Source organism: Pituophis catenifer, unplaced genomic scaffold, assembly GCF_029215685.1.
Source record: "Pituophis catenifer annectens isolate HBS135680 unplaced genomic scaffold, rPitCat1.0.hap2 SCAF_6, whole genome shotgun sequence".
Taxonomy (NCBI): Eukaryota; Metazoa; Chordata; class Lepidosauria; order Squamata; family Colubridae; genus Pituophis; species Pituophis catenifer.
Window position 1 is genome coordinate 64718700 of NW_027256886.1, and position 18523 is coordinate 64737222.

An 18523-nucleotide genomic window follows, 5' to 3' on the forward strand; every position below is an offset into this window, starting at 1 on the left:
AATCTACAAAATCCCCAGAGATGGCAAATATGAGAAGCAGAGAAGACTGTTACACTACCCAGTAAAAATGTATTATAAATAAATCCTAATGCATCCATGTAGATTTTATAGTTTTATAGATAAATCAGAAACCCATACTTGATTATTTTGAATATTGTGTGTATAGTATACAGTACCACATGAAGTTACTATGCACTTGAATACATCTGGTCTTCAAATAGATATTACAAAAATTATTCCACACTTTGGAGAGCAGGCAATTTTTTTCTCATAAATGTGCCAAATTAACACTACTAATTAATAAACTATTGGAACAAGTGATTACAAAATACAAACAAGACTAATAATTATGCATTTATGAAGGGTGGCTCATACAATTTATATGATTAATCATCTAATCATAATTTATATGATTATATGATTACATAATTGATATGATGTCTAAGAATACAGCTTAAAAATTCCTGATGTCTACTGTGTATAATGTGTTACTTTAGAGCCTTCTTGCTTCAATTGGGAATATTAAAAGCTTAATAATTGTTATTTTGTTTTAAACCTATGTGAATAATAACTGTGTTACCGATTACAAATATTCTACATAGAGGGACCCATAACATAAACCAAAACTGTTTAAACTCACTTTTGATATTTAAATGGCATATACTTTACAGTTATAATTTCACTGAATAAATAAAATGATATAATGGAATTACTAAGTCATCTTTTCTTCTAATATATAATTATCTTACAGTATGAAAAGATCTAAAAATCAGTCCCACTGTCATGGAGCTGGATAGAAAAATAACAGCAGCCAACAAAACCTGTAAGTAGAATAATAACATTTCAGCTATAAGTTTTTAAAGCATCAGTTAAAGTGGTTTTCTGCGAAGCTTCTTTTGTTCATAAATCTGAATAAAAACAGACAATGTAAGTGTAGTTCTGACATAACTCCACTGAAGTCGGGGGACTTAAGCTGGTGCAAAGTTTATTCCGGTAATTAAAAGCCAAAGTTAAGCCTATTTTCCTTGAGCATGCTAATGCATGCCTAGACTCTCTCTCAGGGAGGAAAATAATCATCTTCTTATCAAAATGAATGTAACCCGGAATTTAAGAGGAAGAACTTGAAAATAATTTATCTGAGGACTGTTTACAAGGAAACCCTTTTCTTCAAAACCGGAGTTACTAATGCCAGTCAAAAGAATGATTAATCATTCTATAAAATTTTTCATTGTGCTCTCTGAAGTAGGAGTAAAGTTGCTCTAGGACCGTACTGTTGACCACAGGATGCGGGCGCCCTTTGGATTCATGCAAACATCTCTCTCTTCCATCGCTCCTAATGCAATAGAAGCCCTTGGTCTGGTTAAAATAAAAATTTGAAGACAAAATTTTGGAAGGCAGATTAAGGAATCTTTCCACTTTTTGCAATTCAGGAAGAGGGTCTCTGATCAAGGTATTCCCATCAACTATGTGAATCTGATCCAAGTGGAAATATTTAAGCCATCTCCCCATATGGATGTCATACAGACTTCTCTGGATAGCCTTGTATTTGGTATTAAGGGCTCCGTTTTTTATAACAATGTCTTCAAAGGGCTGAACAGGCTTGCGGTTTTCCAGCCTATTGTAATAGACTTGAGTGTAATCAGAGATAACTCTCTCTGTGGGGTCTCTTAGAATAAGCAGCAGTTTAATAGAACTATTCATATCGTGAATCCTTTCGGGAGCCTGTGGCGAGGTAAAATAGCCTGGCGTTTTCTCAATAGTGATTTGATTTTCATATGAAAATGGCATCAGGCTTCTATACCAGTCTATGCCTTTCACGTAATTTTCATCCCAGTCAAAAAAATGGACTTCAGTAGCTGCTACCACAATGTTTGGGTGAACATCCAACATTTCAAGTAAGGCCCTGGTCCCTCCTTTACGCACGCCAATGATAATCGTCTGAGGTATTTGTCTGCTTGTGCCAGGAGGTCTCACTTGTGCTAAATAGTGTTCACTCTTATTGCTGAGGAGGACTTGCGATGTCAGCGTCTCCACGAGAGCCCCATTCGCCACCGGAGCAGCCTGAGCAGGAGTCAGCAGAAGGTATGCTGACAGTAGTAGAAAGGCCATGTGGAGAGGAAGGAGCAATCAGTGCAAAATGCTGTTGTGCTTGGCTGATGAAACATGGAACTCGTTCCCCGTGGAGGAAGCAGATGTTAGAGCTGGGACCAAAAGAACAGTGAACTTCTCAGGCATCTGGAGGGTTGGGAAAAGCAAAAGGACAATAAAGTTATTAGTAGTGGTATCCATTTGCCTCTTCATCTTAGCTGAAGACTTAGATACAAAACCTCCTATAACTCGGAACAAAGTAACAGGGGAAAACTGTAGCACTAATTAAGTTATTCATCTGCAAGGTTTCAAAGCAAATGAGATTTTAATTTTAATTCTGTTTCTAAACTGAGTCACCTAATGGAAAACAAGCCAATGCTTCAAATTCTCTCTCTCCCTCCCTCTCTCCCCCTCCCTCCCTTTCTCACACACAAACACCTCCCCCCTCAAGAAATAAGCATAACCAAATGCCAACAGATAGTATCAATTATTTATTGGAAATATATGCATATATGAATACCCCTCATGCTATTCCTTTTTGGAGTAAGCAATTCTGCAAAGCACAGAAAAGATACAGGAAACGTAAAAAGAAATTAGAAGACAAAGACGAAAAGGGAAAAAAATCTTACTAAGCCTATTTATTGCAACACTTTCAGCAATACTTTTTTATCCTTGCAAATAACCATTCTTTCCACTTCGTCCATATGTAATCTGAGTTAGCTTTCATGTTGTCAAAAGATAACCACCTTTTGTACACCAGACTGGTATCAAATCCAGAAACAGATACATATCCCATTCAAAAGATCATTGTTTGTTGTTCTTCATATAAAACCAGTAAGAGAAAGAGGTACAAGAAATCTGAATATTGGTCATTATATACAAAGCTTGTACTTGATACCCAGCAGTCACTCCAATTCTTTTAAGAATTCTTTTTAAAAGCTTCTTAGCTTTTCTGTAATAAAACTACCTTATCAAAAGTTCTTGGATCTTCTGTGTCTATTTAATTAGCCTGTTAGGAGAAGTCTGGCACAATACTTCATTTTTTTCTTCTTTAAGCTTCCTACCTCTTTCCTACTGTGGATCTTATCAACTTCATCCAACCACAGTTGATTCAACTTCCCCTTCCTTTCCCATTCAACTCACTTCCTTTTTTATATATTTGTTTTGCACTTTGAACCCTATTCAATTCTCTCTGTGCGATTCAAATACCACAATAGAATTCTTTCACACTGGTTTTTATAGGCAAAAGCATATTTTTATATATTTTCACATATTTTGAAGGAAAAAAAGCCCATTCCCACAGGACCCATTGTCTTTCTAACAGCATGTGTATGTTTTAAAATTTCTCCATTTTTAGTAAATGTTCAGCTAGTTGTTCTTGGTATTTAGGCATACATAATTCGCAAATTCTCACTTATAGACAAATAGTTTGCCCTTCAATATATTAATTTTCAGGTATGTATGCTACTCAATGCATCATACAATCTATTTAAGTCTCTATAAATCATTTGGGTTCTCTCTAACAACACCGCTTCATCTGCATAAAACATACATATACATTCATATTCCTGAATGATACATCTCTAATGCAATCCTTATCCATCCATCCATCCATCCATCCATCCATCCATCCATCCATCCATATCACAAGTAAAAAGACATCACACGTAGCTGGTTTTACTCAGGCTATATGTGGTTCTTCTAAAAAAACATATGCACATTAAACTTTCTTTCTAGCAGTCATCTATTTTCTAACAACTGTTGAAGATGGGTGGCATCTTCAACATCTTATGGGAGGCAAATAAATTTAATAAACAAACAAATAAATAATAAGTACACTTCCCAAATATTGCCCATTATTCCTATTGTACTATCATAAATTTCAACAGGAGAATCTCAGACATAATAATGCCTTTATTTAATCCAATGCCCTTATTTTCTTTTGCATTTAGTCCTGTGGTATCTTTCCATTTTTATAGGGGAACAATAATAGAATTCTTCCAATTATCAAACACAGATAAAGTCTTCACATGCCAAACTATTGTAGAATACTTTGCAAGAATACCACATCTCAAGTTGTACCACTACATCTGCAGCCTTGGCATTTTTTTCAAGATTGTGAGAGAAATTACGATTTCATTTTTTTTTCTTGTTTACTGTTATAATTTTAGTCCATCTTTGAATACCACTGCTAATCCCAAACATTTTACACTTCCCATTAATATATGCTCAACATCAGGGGTGAAATCTACTTATCTTCCTTACCGGTTGGGAAGGGCACGCACCATGTGCGCATACTTTGCTCACGTGCTTGCGTCACAGGCATGCACAGACCTTCTGCGCATGCGCGAAACCTAAAAAACACATTACTTCCTGGTTAAAATCAGGAAGTAATGACACCTGGTCAGGTGGGCGGACCTATGCTCTGCTGTCCCTACCGGATCGCTGAACCACCGGCCAAGATCGCTACTGGATCGGGCGATCCGGTCCGATCTGGGAGCATTTCATCCCTGTTCAACATATTTCTGTGATATTTTGTATCATAATTCTTTCACCTCTGTTCTGAGTAGCTTCCATGTTCTAGGATGATGGCGCAGTGGCTAGAATGCAGTATTGCAGGCTAACTCATTGCTCATTCCAGAGTTCGATTCTGACTGGCTCAAGGTTGACTCAGCCTTCCATCCTTCTGAGGTCGATAAAATGAGGACTCAGATTGTTGGGGGCAATATGTTGACTCTGTGAATTGCTTAGAGAGGGCTGCAAAGTCCGATGAAGTGGTATATAAGTCTAAGTGCTATTGCTATTTCCTTGTGTTCACTTTCCATTCATTCTATTGAAAAAATAGTCTATCCCCGGATATATTTGCATATTGTACAAGATTTGTATATTTTCTTTCTATGGTTCTTTTACTTGTATGCTTGTTTCTTTTTTCTTCTATGTCAATTTTCCCCCAAGATCTTTATTCTATATTCTATAACGTGTTGGTCACCCAGAAAACCTCATCACCTTTGAATTTTACTATTAATTTCTGAATCTTGATCATTAAAATCAAATCAGTCATGCTTTTCAGTTCATGCTGTCACAGATAACCATGTAAAACTACCTCCAACCTTTTGGGAACCAGGGACTGATTCCATGGAGAGGTTTTTCTGCGGACCGGAAGGGGTGTGGTTTTATGTGCTGCCTGCATCCCATGGATGGGCCTTTGTTTGTTTGTGTGGCTCAATTTCTGGTATGCTGTGGCCTGGTGCTGGTCCAGGAACTGAGGGTTGGGGACCTCTGATGTAAACCATATACTTATGCTACAGGCTTTTCCTAAGCAGATACTTACTAGTCATCAAGACTCCTGACACACAAGACATGATCAAGAATTCCCAGCTTAACAAGGTAATACTTTTTAGGCACATAAGGACCTCTATAATCTTTTTTTCTAATTAAAGGGCTTTTCACTTTTCAGAATGAATTTTTATCCTCGTAGTTTTAAAAACATTTATTGTATGGCATGAGGGGGATGACTGCTCTTCAAATTAAATGTTCTGCTGCAAAGAAATAAGTTATGTTGTTCTTTGCATTCCACCAAGAATTTGGAAATTCATTGTTTATATAATTGATCGTATATGTAACCTAATCTTGGGGCATTTGAACCTTTCCTAGATTCATTTGTTTTCTAATTGTATTATTATTTTATTGTACTGTCAATTATGGGTGTGTTTGATGCTTTTGCAAACTCTTATGAGTTTGACTTGTAAAACTTTGAACACCTTGAATGTCAAAACAACAGTCTTTAAGTTATTTACACCTGTGCTACTCTGTTCATTTCTTCTATCATTTTCAACCTCTGTGATCATTAAAATTAACACTACAAGTGAAGATCAGCCGACCTAGGCCCCCACCGGGAGAATATAATTATTACTGGTATTGCATGTAGGTAGCTTGTAGAAGTTACTGCATGTGTTAGGTCACAGACTTAGAGAATAAGCCCTAAACAAGATGTCAACGCAGAGAATCCCCCATTTATTATTTGGGGAAGGTTACATTTTCAATTTCAGTAGGTCACGTTGAAACTGAAGTTCTGTTGATGGTGTGAAGCAAACAATAAAATAGCAATAGGTAAAAGTTAACTTGGTTTCAACCACCTGAACAATAGTGTATAGATAATGTCAACTTGTCAAAAAGGAAATCTTTTCAGCTTGAAAAATGTGATTATTTATGGAAAAATAAAAGGGTGTATTTGAAGTGAAACAGAAGTTGTGTACATGTATGTGCCTTTTAAATGACAATTTTGTAAAGAAGGATGAAAATGTTCCTGAAAAAAATGTTCAGGCATTGACTTTAACTATAAATAGTATCTAATATCAGGATGATTCACAAGTTTTAATTAAGAAAATATAGTTACATATAAGAAAACAGTTCCTTTTCAACATATGGCATTAGGAAAACAACCACAGTTATTCAAATCTTTTTTTTACTACAATAAAGAATATTTTAAATTCAGTCAACAAGACTTAACGAGCATTTTAGCAATTAAAAGTTACATATTACTATAAATGTTAATGCAAAATGTTGTCCAGTCATCATAAGAAAGTACAGACAGCTGACTTGCAAATACTAAATAATTATTCTTTAAAATAAGACTTGATCTTTACTAAAATTTCTCTTCCCATACACCCAAAGCTTCTGATGTGATGAAATCACAAAACTTGACAACACCAGAGAAACCTAGAAAAGACCAGTTATGTGGGCAACTTTTCCTACCTCCTAACATCAAAATTATAAAGATTCTTACAGTTTCAATACTGAATGTCTGTAACAGTTCACACTCACCTTATATAGTACCACATAATTATATTTCAATGAAGTTTCTCTTATGTTGATTACTAATGTTTAAATATTCTAGGAGAACCAGGGTAGTGTAATGATTAAAGCAGAGATGTCCAACTTTGGCAACTTTAAGATTTCTGGGCTTCAACTCCCAGAATTCCCCAGCCAACATGGCCGGCTTGGGAATTCTGGGAGTTGAAGTCCACATTTCTTAAAGTTGCCAAGGTTGGACATCTCTGGATTAAAGTGTTAGTTTTTGACAGAAAATAGCTCTTAACTCTAGAGAGACTTCAGGCCAGTTCTCTCTCTCTCAGCAATATTACTGTTGTGGAGATAAAATCAGGGAGGTCTTTATGTACACACTTTTTACCCACAGGAGAAATGGCAGGCAATAAACAACATTATAAATAAATAATAAATAAAACACTTACATTTTTCTCCCTAAAGCTCTGCATATTGCATCCATGAATTAAGTTGGATTGCATTTTCCATAGCTTAAAAAGTCTGCCTTTTGACTCTTGCACTCAAGATAATAGACTTCACATCAGAAATGGCTGTAAATCTCAACTCTTCAGGCTCTTAGCTGCATGTCCAGAATCTTACTTCTCAGAAGTCTCACAGACACAGCACAGCTAGATTAGGTAGAATGTAACCAAATTCACGCAGAGGTCCTGGCTATTTGAATATTCATTCCTTTGAGAAATTTATGTGGCTGCCTATATAAAGAACCCTAGGCAGCTAATAAACTCACAAGTAATAAAAACATAAACGTAAAACTCTAAAGCATCAGCACTATGACAGTACTCTCTCAAAAAAACAAAGAAAACAAAAAAAAAAGTCCATAAAAATTCTGGCTCAGTTGCCATCTTGATCCAATGCCTTTAATATAGAGGTTAAGGTCTCTATATTTCAAGGGGGAATTTAGACATTTCTGGCCAAAGTGATCTTTATGATGTTTCATTTTGTATTATACAATGATCAAACCGTAAAGATACTGTATGTGCTTGAACATTTAAATTTTACACTTCTTCCTTCTATGTTTCTAAGTCAATGGATACAGGTAGACCTTGTTGGACTACCTGTCTTGGACAGCGACTGTTTGCACTTAAGACAGCAATGAAAAAGTAATTTTGCAAACCAATGCCTGCATTTACAATCTTTGCAAGTTTGAAAAGCAAAAGAAAGCTGAATTAAGATTGTTAAACATATCTGTGGCTTCATTTAGTGACTGAATTAACAACTGAATTGCCAATCCCAATTGTAGTTGCTAAATGAGAAATACCTATATATTTTTTAAGGCTGTGGAAAGTATCTGATTTGCGTGCATATAACTACTCTTGATCCTAGTTACTGCTAGTTCTTGTTCTCCAGCTTCATTCCTTACACATGGCTTTTGTTTTTTGCCTGCCACCTTGTAAATAATCAGTTATCTAACAGGTATATCCTGCTGTAAGCAGATACCACATAGCACCATAAATACTTAGGCTGCTCACAGTGCAGCATCCCTTCTTCCTAATGGTATATCCATCTTTTCTTCATCCCATTAAAGCTTCTTTTAACTCTCCTATTTACCATGCTTTAGCAGTTAATTGACACTTGGTTCCTTGGTTGGCCATTTATTTTTACTGGTCCCCCAAATATTCTGCACAAGCCTCTCCAAAATGAATAGGACAAACTAAAAAGGCCATTTCACTCCTAGTGATTACTGATGAGAGCAATGAAAATCTGAAGTTTGGATATAAACTATTCAGACTAAGAACAAATGTATTCCTACTTAAACAGTCTACTACTACTACAGTTGATTGTGCAACTACCACCACCTAGCATCTGTATTAATAGTAGCAAGTGGCACTTTTACAAAATAACGTAATACAACTGTAGGCTAAAGGGTAGGAACCCCTAATCAAATTGTATATTTTGATGAATCCCTAAATGAACTGAAGCTGGCATAACTGCTACATGATATGAAGTTAAACATGACAAAGATCAATTTGGGCGGCGCTGCCTACACTTGGTATATAACTATACAAAATGGTATTTTCAAAACACTAGATTTCTCCTAGTCCCTGACCTCCACAACTCCATTATATTAGACTACAGCTGAATGAACACACAAATCTTCATCCATTTTCATGGTTACTTATGCTTCTTCACTCTCCAGCTCATCCTCATTACATTTCCCTTCTCTTTCTAGAATAGACTGAAGTGTAGGAAGAATACACATCTCATCCCTTGACCTGACCATCAAAATGTTCTACTTAGTTCCCTTCCCCATTCTGGATTCACATTTTCAATATCCCTACAGACTGTGTATCAGCATCTTTAGTTTAACTAAAAAATAAGATTCCTAATTCCTGTGTTTATGTGTTAACCATGAAAGACTGTGTGTGTGTGTGTGTATAGATAGATGGATAGATAGACAGACAGACAGACAGACAGACAGATACAGATATATGTCCCTATCTCCCTGTATATTTGTTGATCTAGATCAGGGCTGTCAAACTTGCAGGCTGCACGCCAGATGCGTCATGCGCTGCCAACGCCCGGTTTAGCGAAGGGTGAAAAAAACTCGTGATACGTCACATGATGCTGCTGTGGCGATGCAAGTTTGACACCCCTGCTCTAGATAAATCCAGTACATTTGCAGAATTGTTGATGGTTCTATATGGCAGAAATTTCTACCAAAATCAAATGTTGCCCAGAAATATGTTACAAAGGATAATCAGATTCAAAATGCATTACGAAACTGGGATCTAAATGTATCAAAGTTGCTATAGGGAGCAATTCTATTGGAGGAACTTTCCAAGTTCAGTCTAAGAAATTGATTGATTTTGATGAAGCTTGGATTGTTAGCGCATATGGTTATGCTATAATTGGTCAATAAACCTAAAGAGGGTTTAAACGATGCAGAGTAGATCATTGGGAAATATTAGCTAAATAATATCTGCATTTTGCTATCTTTGTGGAATTAAATGCACACATTTAGAAACATCATGAACAACTTTGCATAATGAAAACTATGGATTTGAAATTGCAACACTTCATTTTTCCTATCTCATAGAGCATTTGCAATAGCTTCATGGTGCATAATTTAAAAATTAGTTCTGTTCTTTCTTCCCCAACTCCCCTGTACGGCATCAAAATTATAGCACCCTATTACAAGTTATGTGTTTTTATTATTTGGCCATGTTGGTTGCTGGGTAACAAAATGATATGGCATGCATTAGGCGAAAAGAAAAAGAACACAGCAACTTGTTAGGAAATTGAGGCTTCTGAATGAAGATTCTAAAGTTATTTTAAACAATAGCCAAATTTGACTCAAAATATTTATAAGAAAAGTCTAAGAAGTGATTTTAATTTATTTAATATTATAAACTAGATTTGTGTTTAAACATATTCTGGAAGACAGCTTGGAATATATTAGAATTTTTACTGTTTCAGGTCAAATTTTGTTGATTTACTGGTACTTTTTTTGCTTATCAGCTGGCTCTCTGAATAAGGCCAAGAAGCACTGGTTATAAATTGGATAAATATGCCAATTTTAAAAAATATTATCCAATGTATCCCTGCTAACTGAAGACACAATGTTACAGATCTTGGTGTCTTATCTGCATTCATAATTAGTACTCATACATTCTTTCTTTTCCCTTTTAGATACACCCCCCCCCCCGCGCAAAATTATAGTTCAGATAACCTTACAGGCGGTCCTTGACTTACAACAGTTCATTTAGTGACTGTTCAACGTTACAATGGCATTGATAAAAGTGACTTATGACAATTTTTCAGAGTTATGACCTTTGTAGCATTCCCCATGATCCTGTGATCAAAATTCAGATGCTTGGCAACTGGTTCTTACTTATGACCATTGCTGTGTCCCAAATACATGTGATCAGCTTTTGCAACCTTTTGACAAGGAAAGTCAATGGGGAATTCAGATTCACTTAACAAGTGGGTTACTAACTTGTCGATTGCAATGATTCACTTAACAACTATGGCAAGAAAGGTCGTAAAATGAGGTAATACTCGCTTAACAAGTGTCTCACTTAACAGCAGAAATTTTGGGCTCAACTCTGGTCGTAAGTCAAGGATTACCTGTACTTGTTTGTCCCAATTACCACTTTCACAAAGGGACATAGAAAACTGTAATCTGTCAATGAATGTGAATTCAGATGAATATTCTACCTAATACTACTGTACCCAGTTAATGTCTATATTTTGTAATAAATTATTCATTCTTATAATGCAAATAACATTCAGAAAAAATAGAAGTGAATAAAATACTTCCCTATAACACTGCAAATACAAATGACATACTATTTAAAAAAATCTAAAAAAATCTAAATACTAAAATTAAGAGGATTATAAAACTACATATAGAAGTGGATATATAAATAATCTTGCTTAACAAAGGTATTTATTAAGTAAGCCTTTTACTTATTTATTTAACAAATACTAAGTTGTTAGATAAAGACTATCTATCTATCTATCTATCTATCTATCTATCTATCTATCTATCTATCTATCTTCCTTTAATCTTTTTAACTGTGCTGGTCTTTGATTGTAATGAACATTCTGTATCTGCATCATCCATCCAATGCTCCATCTACCCAATCTGTGGTTTGTTTACCCGGTGGATGCAAAGGCCAATCAATTATACAGAGTCGAGGATTATTTCTGATGAGAAGTAAAGGGGCTCTCCATTAGCAAACAAAGGAGCTGGAGGGAGCCCTGAGCAAGGCTGGCATTCTATTTTTATACCTCAGAACACAGGACATTCAAAACAGCTATACAATGATTGGTTACATATTTCTTATTGTCATTAAAATAGCACATGTACAAATAGTGCTTTCAGATGTACTTTTCTTGTATAGAATAGAATAGAATAGAATTTTTTATTGGCCAAGTGTGATTGGACACACAAGGAATTTGTCTTGTTGCATATGTTCTCAGTGTACATAAAAGAAAAGATACATTCTTCAAGAATCATAAGGCACAACACTTAATGATAGTCAAATAAGCAATCAGGAAACAATATCAATATAAATCATAAGGATATAAGCAACAAAGTTACAGTCATACAGTCATAAGTGGAAGGTGATGGGAATGATGAGAAGATTAATAGTAGTGCAGACTTAGTAACTAGTTTGATAGTGTTGAGGGAATTTGTTTAGCAAAACTGTTATTGTGTCTAGTTGTTCTGGTGTGCAGTGCTCTATAGCGTCGTTTTGAGGGTAGGATGTGAGGGGTCTGTAAATATTTTCACAGCCCTCTTTTTGACTTGTGCAGTATACAGGTCTTCAGTGGAAGGCAGGTTGGTAGCAATTGTTTTTTCTGCAGTTCTAATTATCCTCTGAAGTCTGTGTCTGTCTTGTTGGGTTGCAGAACCAAACCAGACAGTTATAGAGGTGCAGATGACAGACTCAATAATTCCTCTGTAGAACTGTATTAGCAGCTCTTGGGCAATTTGAGCTTTCTGAGTTGGCGCAGAAAGAACATTCTTGGTTGTGCTTTATTGATGACGTTTTTGATGTTAGCTGTCCATTTTAGGTCTTGCAATATAGCAGAACCTAGAAATTTGAAGGTCTCTACTGTTGATACTGTGTTGTCTAGTACATCTGAAAGCACTATTTGTACACGTGCTATTCTATTCTATTCTATTCTATACAAGAAATTCAAAACAGCAATATAATGATTGGTTACAAATTTCTTATCATCATTAAAATCACATGTACAACTGTTCAGCAGTTCCTAGCATGCCCTATTCACCTAGACTTCAACTCAAGCTGCAACAAGCTTCTGGGTACTGTTCTAACCACATCCTGCAGAGTTAAGTATAATGTATTGCTTTAGTTTAGCAAAGAATTTAGTACTTTCCTGTTTTATGCTTCTGTGCAGACAGGATGAACTGAAGCAAAAGCAGTGTGGAAAGAAAATAGAGGCTTCTGTAAAAGATGAAGTTTGGGGTCCCAGGCCTTCTGTAAAGCTAAGGAAAGAAAATTCTGCAATATGTTGAGCAAGTAATAGTATTAAATAATATTCAATAACATTGAAAGAGTAGCTTCCTGATGTAAGAGAGTTCTTATTTCTCTCTGCTCTAATACTGCCCGCTCAATCTTGCCTCTCTTGACCTTGCTCTTGCCTCTCTTAACATTGAAGAAACCCAATGTGGTCTTAGATTATTAATCTTATGAGAAATAGATTTAATTTGTTTGAGCCATATTCCTGAGGGTTGAACTACTATACTAAAATTTGTCCATTGAGTTTACTCACGTAGGTATTGAAAAAGGCAGTTTGGGGGATGGAGAGACGTAACCCTCTTTCATTCCTTTCTTGACTGAGATAGCTGCTGATTGTAAAACAATGAGGGCAACGTAAAGGAAATGGGAGTAAACATGCTTGTATTTCTCTGCTAAAAACTGCAGGATGGTACACTAATCCACAGTTGATCTGTTCTCCCTATCATGGGCTTGTTCATCAATTAGGAACTTCTGTTCTAGTCAATCCAGAAGCTTATAAAACAGAAAGAAACATTTCCTTGGAATGCATAGGAGACTAATTGGATGGTATTTGGAAAAGTCTACCCTTGTGGACCTTGTAATGGTATGTAGGAATGGCCTTGGGAGACCGGGCAGAGATGCTGCTAGAGACCTTGCAGAACATGCAAGGGTTTATTAATGTAACTTTATAATAAAGTAGGTGTCAGGGTGCTAATTAATCCCATTCTGCTTTTGGGTAATCACACCTTGATTTAGAGACGTGGATCGTGACCTTTCCCTTGAAGCATACTTTAAGAAAACAAACCCGAAGATATATCTTCTAAAAAAAAACTCATTTATTTGTTATAAAGAAAATAAAACATCTTACTAATCTAATTAATTACATTTTGGCAACGTTCCTGCCAGCCACCCCTCTGCGGCAGGACCTCTTGGCAGGAGAACAAAGAAAGTAAGGAGAAAGTGAAGGAATGTGGACATGCGCAATAGATACTGATAAGAAACTTGGCAAGCTACGGAAAGTCTGAAAATCCAAAAATAAGAGCTCATCTGGTAAATACAAAAACGCAGTGACAGTAGAAGTAGGTTATCTGGCTTTGTTTCCTGTGTAGTCTGCCTAGTAAGGATGTCATCAATCTTGCAAGTCTGCAGGTACTATTCTTCTGCACCACTCTTACAGTTCAATAGCTTAGGGAGGGTCCCTCATGAGTCTCTTGCTCTGCTCACTATGCAGCTTTGGGCTATGCTCTCTCTTACATGACTGTTCCCTAGGCAGCATTTCTTTGCCAGGTCATCCAAGGCCATTTCCACATACCCTTATATCTCTTTCTTAAAAAGTGTGACAGTAACAGAACAATTCCAGTCTTTAGGCAATTGGAATGTGTTATTTGTATCTGTGAACAAAAGGCCAAAGGAGGACCCTACCAATTGTTTAATAATTTGCCAGGCATTAGATCACTTGGAGGTGTTCCTGTTTTTTTAACTGATTATTTTGACAATTTGCAAATGGGAAACGGATGACCAGGGAGGAATACTGTTTAAAATGTAGGTTGAGGCAAAAGTTTGGTAAGAGAGCTTGTACAACTTACTATGAAACTCTTCTCATCTCTTGGGAAGGATCTTAATTTCTAGCAGGTCCCCTCTATTGCTTTGGAAGATGCTTGCACTTATCTTCCTACAGAGAAAGATTCTTCTATCATTTGTGGCTTAAAACAATCATTCCTAATTGGTTTGTAAAAATGTTTTTAACATTAGTTTTATAATACAGGTAGTCCTCGAGTTACGGCCACAATTGAATCCAACACTTCTGTTGTTAAGTGAGACATTTTGCCCCATTTTACGACATTTCTTGCCACAGTTGTTAAGTGAATCACTGCAGTTGATAAGTTAGTAACCTGGTTGTTAAGTGAATCTGGCTTCCCCAATGATTTTGCTTGCCAGAAGGTTGCAAAAGGTGACAACATGATCCCCGGGACACAGCAAAGGTCATAAATATGAACCAGTTGCCAAGCATCTGAATTTTGATCACATGATCATGGGGATGCTGGAAAGGTCATAACTGTGAAAGACGGTCATAAGTCACTTTCTTCAGTGCCGTGGTAACTTTGAATGGTTACTAAATGAACAGTTGCAAGTCGAAGATTACCTATATAAAATAGCTAATTATTAATAATGGAATAATTGCTAGATTTTGAAAGTCATCACTAAATGTGGCCTGGCTTGCATACAATCCTGGTCAAACTAGGGTTTTTACCTGAGATGGGAGTCTTTGCTTATAGGATGCTGATAATTGAAAGTTGTTTATCAGAGTAGTGTATGTGGCTAAAACTTCTGGAGGGTTCTAGTGCTCAGTCTGGAGTTCACGAACCTTAAGAGACTTCTCTGGGGCAAGAAATAATTGCTTTGTTCTAGTGGCCTTTTCAGACCATTTAATCATAGAAATGGATAAACCTATATTATTGGCCCTAACTTAGGTTGCACTGTCCAAAGAGGTCAGCTGGTGAGTGGCTGTTATCCAACTTTAAATTCAGCTACCAGACTAAAAAGGTCATATAACGTTGAGACACAATAGCTTTTCACTGACTGCCCCATAGGTGAGTTCATTGTTAAGGTCACTGTTTGCTACTCCAATTAATACACAGACTCTACATTTTCCAGTGCTGTACATTAAGGTCCAACCTCCTAGGTTAACACCCTGATCCTTGCAGTAATGTGGGTAACCTTGAAGATGATTTTTAAGAAGGGAAATATGACTGTTGGAATCAGAAGAAGAAAGCCGTATTGCTAGTTTCAAGTCTGATATAAAATTTGCCAGCTGGTATAAGACCAAAGTTTGGGATAGACAATCCTCCAGTTTATTCCATTCAACATTAATTAAAGAAAGCAACCTGCAAAGGGGAAGGTGGAGATTTATAACTAAAACATTAGTCTAGCTAAATTGTGCCTGGAAACGAATGCTGTGGGCTCACATGGCTTCAGCCGTGTGATTATGAACAGCAGATTATTTGATATGAATGTATAAATGCCTCCTTCAGTGCCATTTCTGGTAGTGCAAAGACAGCATAATGGGAGTGACATTTTTACCTAACCCAATGTTTCTCAACCTTGGCAGCTTTCAGATGTGTGGCATTCAAGTCCATGCTCTTGCCATGCTTCAGTCTTACAAGAGTCTCTTAATCATAAAATCTCTTTCTGCATGTGTATTCAACAAACAATTAACACAAGCCTAATGCCCAGGCATCATTCCAGAAATCCTAAGGACTAGCATCATGAAGCAAATATTTGCAACTGCAATAGCTGGAAAGACAAAGAAAAAAGGTCCCTTTGGATCCCAGAGGAGTTGCTGATCTGGCACAGCTCCCATGCCTTTGTATAATTTAAGCATTTCTAAATAATTTTGAGAGATGTGCAAAATGTTCTATTCCAGAGAAAGTGGGTGTAATGTCATAGACCAGGGTTTCTCAAGCATGGCTGGCTAGGGAATTTTGGGAATTGAAGTTTACATATCTGAAAGTTGTCAAGGTTGAAAAACGTTGATCTAATAACGTTTCAGTGATGTGATTTCATGTTAGATCTAATACTTCTCATACCAACCAAAACGCAATTGCAAATTCTGATATCATAAACTGAATTATGTTGCTTTGAAAATAAAATGAATTTAGAGTCCTGGATCTATAATTACCTAATAATCTGAAAATTTCAAAACAGAATTCTCTATACAATTGTTTTGGTTGAGAATATTAGGCTCTGAAAATAATTTAAGCTAGGCTTTACTATTACTCAGCTAAAATGCCCAGAATGATTGTGAAATGGAGAACACATCTATAGGAGAAAGTAATGAATGATTTCAATTGTTTACATGTAGATTGAATAAATGCACATAATTTCCATGACAAAATAGTAAAATCTTTAGCTACTTTTATGATTTAGGACAGTCATTTAGGTCATAGAGCTGACCCAAGGAAAGTGACTGCCAATTTAATTTTAGGTAGCACCTAAAATGTGTGTGCAGTTAACTCAATTAGAAACAAAATACCCAAACATTGATGATATACAGGACTAATAAAGTGGAAGGTAAAATGAAAAGTAAAAATGGCCATGACACCAAAAAAGATTTATTCACCTTTATGGCTAATAAACAGTGAAAAGAAAACTGCTGGAGAAATAAAAACAAAATCCAATGCAGCGAAACAATTGAAGATTTTGATAGCATAATTAATAATACTAAGAACAACATAAATAATTATTTTATAAATACATTTTAAAGTAAGAAGCCCACCAGGAATGACAGGGTAATTAGCTAAAGAGACTGCAGGAGAAGTAAATAAATTATTTGAATTCTGCGCCTGAAGGGAATTTTAAAGAGCTAAGGTAAATAGAAAATAAAATGACTGGACCTAGATGATCTGGAAATTCTTACTCAAATTTAACATCATCTAAACTCAATCTCTTCCAAAGGCCAATACACTTTCAAAGGCCAATACAATGGCAAGGGGTCCGGGATATAACAGATTAGTTAGCTGAATTCTGGTTCTAGAAAATTGAAGGAAAGTGTTCCTAAATAAGTTTCAAAGATACAGAAAGGCAAGGTAGCTTTATTAAAGCAAATCTAGTAGGCAAGTAAATTAAGATGTTAGATTAGGGTTGAGAAGGCCCATGTTCAAATCCATCCTTACCTATAGAATTTTCTGGAAATCTCAAGCCCAACTAATGTTATAGCATTGCAGTTAATGGAATAAAACAGAGTTTCCCATATTTACTGCCTTGAACTCCTGGAGAAAGGCAAGATGTAATTTTAACAAATCTAATTTACATTTTAGAACATTCCAAGGAAAGTTTTGAGAAAGAAAAACAAGAAGACCTGTATCACCTTAGACCAGGGGTCCCCAACCGGTGGTCCGTGGACCACTGGTGGTCCATGAGAAAATTTTGGTGGTCAGCAGAAATTTTTTTTGCATTTTTTATATTGCACTAAATCAGGGGTCCTCAAACTGGACATGTATCCAGTCCCCTGGGCTGGATACATGCAATGAACACTTGTGTTGCTGCAGAGAGTCTCCCCCTTTGGAGTCTTTTTGTGTGGGGCAGAGAGGGGCAGAAATTCCAACTTGGGGTCTGCCTCAGCCTCCTGGTGTAGGGCTTTGGGCGAAGGCTGGAGGAAGTGCCACTGGTGGCAAAGAGCCGGAGGGCTTGTTCCAGTGGGACTGTATCATGGCTTGGAACTGGCTGACCATCTCAGCCTGCTGAGACTCCAGGTGCCGGTACCTGGCCTTGCACTCCCGCAGGTCTTCCCTCTGCTTGGAAAGCCTCTGCTTGTAGTCTTCCGTGAGGTGCTTCTGCTGAGCCTCCTTCTCGGTCAGATCCAATTTGAACTGAATCAGCTGTTTTGCCAACTCTTTCTTGTGGTGCCTGCTTAGCTCCAACAACTGCTTCCTGTTGGGGCCCTAAGGAGCCCACGCGGGCAGGCGAGGAGGGGTGAGTAGAGGCCGGAGAGGCACCCCTCAATCTGAGTGACATCAAATTGGCCATGCCCATCCAATCACATGACCACCTAACCACGCCCACACAGCCATTAGGCAGATCATAATAGTGGTCCCCAGGATTTAAAATTATGAATTTAG

The 18523-nt window shown here is 36.7% G+C and overlaps 1 protein-coding gene across 1 annotated transcript in view; it reads right to left on the reverse strand.

Annotated features, from left to right (window-relative positions):
- Nucleotides 1-944: 944 nt before the first annotated feature.
- The window catches only part of HS3ST1 (heparan sulfate-glucosamine 3-sulfotransferase 1), an 82575-nt gene continuing 64996 nt past the window's right edge, over nt 945-18523 (reverse strand). Inside the window, exon 2 of the mRNA XM_070945829.1 lies at nt 945-2235. Within this exon, the coding sequence (XP_070801930.1) occupies nt 1183-2109 (927 nt within the window). The 5' untranslated portion in view covers nt 2110-2235 and the 3' untranslated portion in view covers nt 945-1182. The remainder of the gene's footprint in view (nt 2236-18523) is intronic.